General features: G+C 62.3%; 1 protein-coding gene across 3 annotated transcripts in view; it reads left to right on the forward strand.

Annotated features, from left to right (window-relative positions):
* CSNK1G2 (casein kinase 1 gamma 2) overlaps positions 1-1,768 on the forward strand; it is a 41,897-nt gene extending 40,129 nt beyond the window's left edge. For all 3 annotated transcript variants that reach the window (XM_053965793.1, XM_053965794.1, XM_053965792.1), the window contains 2 exons: positions 650-756; positions 1,266-1,768. In XM_053965793.1, the coding sequence (XP_053821768.1) occupies positions 650-756; positions 1,266-1,320 (162 nt within the window). In that variant the 3' untranslated portion in view covers positions 1,321-1,768. The remainder of the gene's footprint in view (positions 1-649; positions 757-1,265) is intronic.
* Positions 1,769-4,234: the final 2,466 nt, after the last annotated feature.

Below are 4,234 nucleotides of genomic sequence, written 5' to 3' on the forward strand. Positions count from 1 at the left end.
GGCAGCTCCTCCAAGGGGCTGGGGAAGGCCAAGGGTCCTCGCCGGGGCTGAGCAGCTTGGAGAGTGTTTGGCCTGCGCATCCCCAGGGAGCTCCTGGCTTTGCCTGTGGGCAGCAGGCACAGGATGGTGGTTCAGGCACCTCCCAGTTGCCTTGGTGGCTTGGATGTCCTCCTGGCCCTGGCACTGTGGCTGACCCTGCTGCCCTGGTGAATGGGCAGGAGCTCAGGGATGCCTGAGCCCTCAGGGTAGGCACTGGGCTGAGTCTTGGTGCTGCAAAGCAGAAGTGTGTCCAGATGCTCAGCTGTGGGAAGGGCTCCTTGGAGCTGTCAGCCTTCCCAGGCCATGTCTCTCACCCACAGTGGGGGCTGGCTGCCAGCAAGCCCCTCTCCTGGTGCAGGGGCTCCCAGGAGCTGGGATCCTTCCAGGGGCGTTCTAAGGGCTCAGAGCTCTCTGTGCAATGGGGCTCTTGGGGAGAGCTCAGCACTGAGGCTGAACACTGCGGTCTGGGTGAGGGCACCGTCCTGCCACGAAGAGCACCTCGGTGCTCCCGGGCAGAGCTGGGTGGTCTCCTGGGTGGCTCCTGTGCTTGCCGGGAGAGGAAGGGCTGCAGACCCCCAGACTGCCCCTGCTGACACTCGTCTCCCCCCAGGTGATGAGCTCCACCAATGGAGAGCTGAACACAGATGACCCGACGGCAGGACATTCGAACGCCCCCATCACAGCCCCCACCGAGGTGGAGGTGACAGACGATACAAAGTAAGGCCCCAGCCCTGCTGCCCCCTCGCCAGTGCTGGGCTGGAGGAGGGGTCAGCAGCTGCCCCGGGATGCCTTGTCCAGTGCCCTCCGGGGAGCAGCAGCCCAGCTGTCCCCTGGCACCCTGTAAGGGGTGTTCCTGCAGGGTCACCACCACCCCAGTCCTTCCCATCTCACCTTGCCCAAGGCTCCTGCACAGATGCATCCTGCATGGATGGATCTGGGACTGCTCCTTCTCTGCAGTCCCTGCCTGGCCCTGGCTCATGGCCTTGTGTGCCACGGTCAGTGTCACTCCCCTGGTCGGTGCCATTTGCTGTGGCAGGTGTCACTTTTGGTGGCCGTTGTGGTGCTCCCAGTCCAGCCCCTGCCATGTTCCGGCGCTGTACTCGGTGGAGCAGCTCTGCCCACGTGAGGCTCACCAAGGCACCGAGGAGTTTGTGTCCTCCCTGACCCCGGGGCTGCTGCGCCTTCCATGCCGTGGCCCCGGGGCTGACGGGTCCCTCTGTCTCCAGGTGCTGCTGTTTCTTCAAGAGAAGGAAGAGGAAAACCACCAAGCGTCGCAAGTGAGCTGCCGGGGCCGGGCGGAGCGGCGAGCGATGGCTCCTCTCCCTCTGGCCGTGGCTGGATCTCGACCCGCGGAGCCAACGGCCCCTCGGGCTGGACGGGGACGGGGGCCGGGCCGGACGGGCTCCCCCAGCGCCCCACGCGCAGGTGGGGAGCGGGGCCTCCCCAAACTGCTTGTCCTTTCCTCCGCCACTCGTGGCCGTTTACTCGAACCAAGCCCAACTTCGCTGAAGTTCCTGCGTCCGTCAAACAGAAAAAAAAGAAAAAGAGAAAAACCCACGGCGTCACTTGCTTTGAGTTTATAACCAGTCCGAAATGGGGATCAACTACAGACTCTGACCCGTCGCTGTCAGAAGACGAAGACAATTTCAAGAGCAGTGGGCTAAGGAGGAATATTTTTTTTCTGTTGCTTCTTTGTCTCTTAAGTTAATTTAAAGTGAGTCTCGGTGCAGAGTGCTGAGTCGTCAGTCTTTGACCGTCATCTTCAGTGTTACCGAATTCTGCTCTTCCTTGCGACCCCGCCCCGCGTCCCCGCCGGGTCCCCCTCGGTCAGGCCGTTGGTGGCGAGCGTTGGGCTCCGGGCCGGCCCCGCTCGGGCGGGCAGAGCCGGGGGCGCGGGGGCGGGGAGAGGAAACGCGTTTACAGTTCATTTACGATGCACTTTTGCGAGCAATACAGGCGCCGTCCGGTCCTGCCGAGAGCAGGTCCGAGACTCCCAGGGGCTGGGGGACACAGGGACAGGGACGGCCGAGACCAAAGGGACCCATGAATGGCGGTGGCAAAGCAGGGAGGGGAAGCAAAGCAGCCTCGTCTCTGGTGCTGCCATGTCTTGGAGCTGGATGTTTCCACAACAGCTGTAGGTGCGGGCAGGGCTTGATCGTTCTCTTGGTGTTACAGCCTGAGCCCCCCGAGGCCCCGCGGCTGCTCCCGGGGGGCCGGGCTGGGGACCGGGCCGGGCGGTGAAAGGCACCGGGGTGGAGCGGCTCTGCCAGCCTGGAATCCCCCACCATGGCATCCCCCCGCTGTGGGATCCTCCCGGCCCGCTCCTGGGGCTGGGGGAATGCAGGTTTTGGAACTGACACACGGACACCCCCCGCACCCCCGTGTTCCTCGCCACCCCCAGGGCACTGCAGCTCCCCACGTGACTGACCCCGTGCGCTGTCGTGTGTATTGATCGTGACACATTGGGGGGGGACACACTTATCTTTACCAAAACCCTGTTGTTCTGCCCCAAGGGAAGGGGCTGAGGCTGTGCTGGGGGGGGGGGGGGGGGGCGGGGGAGGGATGGGACCATCTGTGGCTGCTTTGAAACATTTGTCCAAACTGACCATCTCGGGGGGCTGGAGACCCCGGATTGTGGAGGGGCTGGGGGGGCGTGGGGTCTCCCACGGGGCCGTGCCCTCCCCACGGCCCCTCTTCATCCTAAATTCGGGATTGACCCCGGCTTTGGCTTGTCCGGGCTGCGGCCCCAGCTGCTGCTGCGTCCCTGGCCACCGCGGGAAGGGGACGTGCAACGTTTGACCTCGTGTCCCCAGCGAGGTGAACAAACGAATTTTTAAAATCGCCTTAAAATTTTCACTGGAAGTGGTCCCTTGTCACCGCGTCGGCTCAGAGCAGCCCCGGCAGAGGCCGAAGAGGAGCCGCGGAGGGGAAGGGAAGGCGGCCCCGAGGGTGTGCCCGGAGTGCCCGGCTCTGTGCGCACACCCTCGGCTGCCGGGGCCGTGGCCCGAGCCCGGGACTCTCTGTCCTTCCAGCGAGGAGTCCAAATACTGCGATTGTACGTGAGAGCGTTTGTTCCATTGCGAGTTTAGTTACTGCTTTAAAACCAAGTGTACAGATATGGCATTTCAATTTCTCTGATGCTTCCTGGAAGCCATAGAATTTAGGGGCTTTTTTTTTTAATAAAAACAAAAATAAAATAAAATAAAAAAAATCTTTAAAACCCAGCACATTCTTCTGTGCTTCATTTGTGGCTCCCAAGGGTGAGGACATTGCCCAAGCACCCCGTTTTTGTTGGAGGCTCCCTCAGCAGTGGGTGGGAGCAGCCCCAGCCCCTCGCAGGGGCTCCCTGCCCAGGAGCCTTTCCTGGAGCAGCAGGAGGAAAATCTCGGGGGGACAGGTCAGGGGAACAGCAGCACAGCCAATGGCTCTGGGCAGCCCTCCCAAGCTCCCGGCAGATGCTCCTGCAAAGCCCCTGAGTGAGGAAGGTGATGGTGCAGGGGGGTGATTCCCCGCTGAGCCCAGTGCTCCAGCGCGGGGCCGGGCTGGGCTGGGCTCCCCCTGCTCCGGGCACTGCAGGGCCCCGAGGCCGAGCTCCAGCACGGGCTGGAGCACTGGGAAGCTGCCCCGGCCCAGGGACTCACGTTCACCAGGGCCCCACTGCTCCCTCGGGCAAAGGGCAGGGCCCTGGTGACGCCACAGAGCTGAGTGACCATGGGAGCTGTGCTGGGCACAGGAGCAGAGCCCAGCTCTCATCCCTGCTCCAGCAGCCCCCACAGCCTCTCCATGCTGGGAATCACAGGCCAGAGGATCTGCTTTCCCTCCCCCCAGGCCTGGACCTGAAAAGGCTGAGACAGCTTTTTAGTGCATTTAATTGTCCAAAACCTCCAATTCAGGTGCAAGAAATTCAGTCATAAAATGACAGCACCCAGACCAGAGTGTGCCCACCCTGTGCCATCCTGCTGCCCTCCTACCACCACCTCCTACCACCACCTCATACCTTGAGGGTCTAGACTCCCCAGCAGTCATTGCCAGGCTTCAGGATTCCCGAGGATCCGGCTCATCCCACACTCCATAGACGGGAAGCTGAGGACCCCACACCCTCACCTGGGGAGATGGGCCAGGAGCCAGCTTGGCCCAGATTTCCCCTCCACCATTCCAGTGGCCATCATTCTCCTCCAATCACAAAAAAACTTCA

This window comes from Vidua chalybeata, chromosome 27 (genome assembly GCF_026979565.1).
Source record: "Vidua chalybeata isolate OUT-0048 chromosome 27, bVidCha1 merged haplotype, whole genome shotgun sequence".
NCBI classification, from domain to species: domain Eukaryota; kingdom Metazoa; phylum Chordata; class Aves; order Passeriformes; family Viduidae; genus Vidua; species Vidua chalybeata.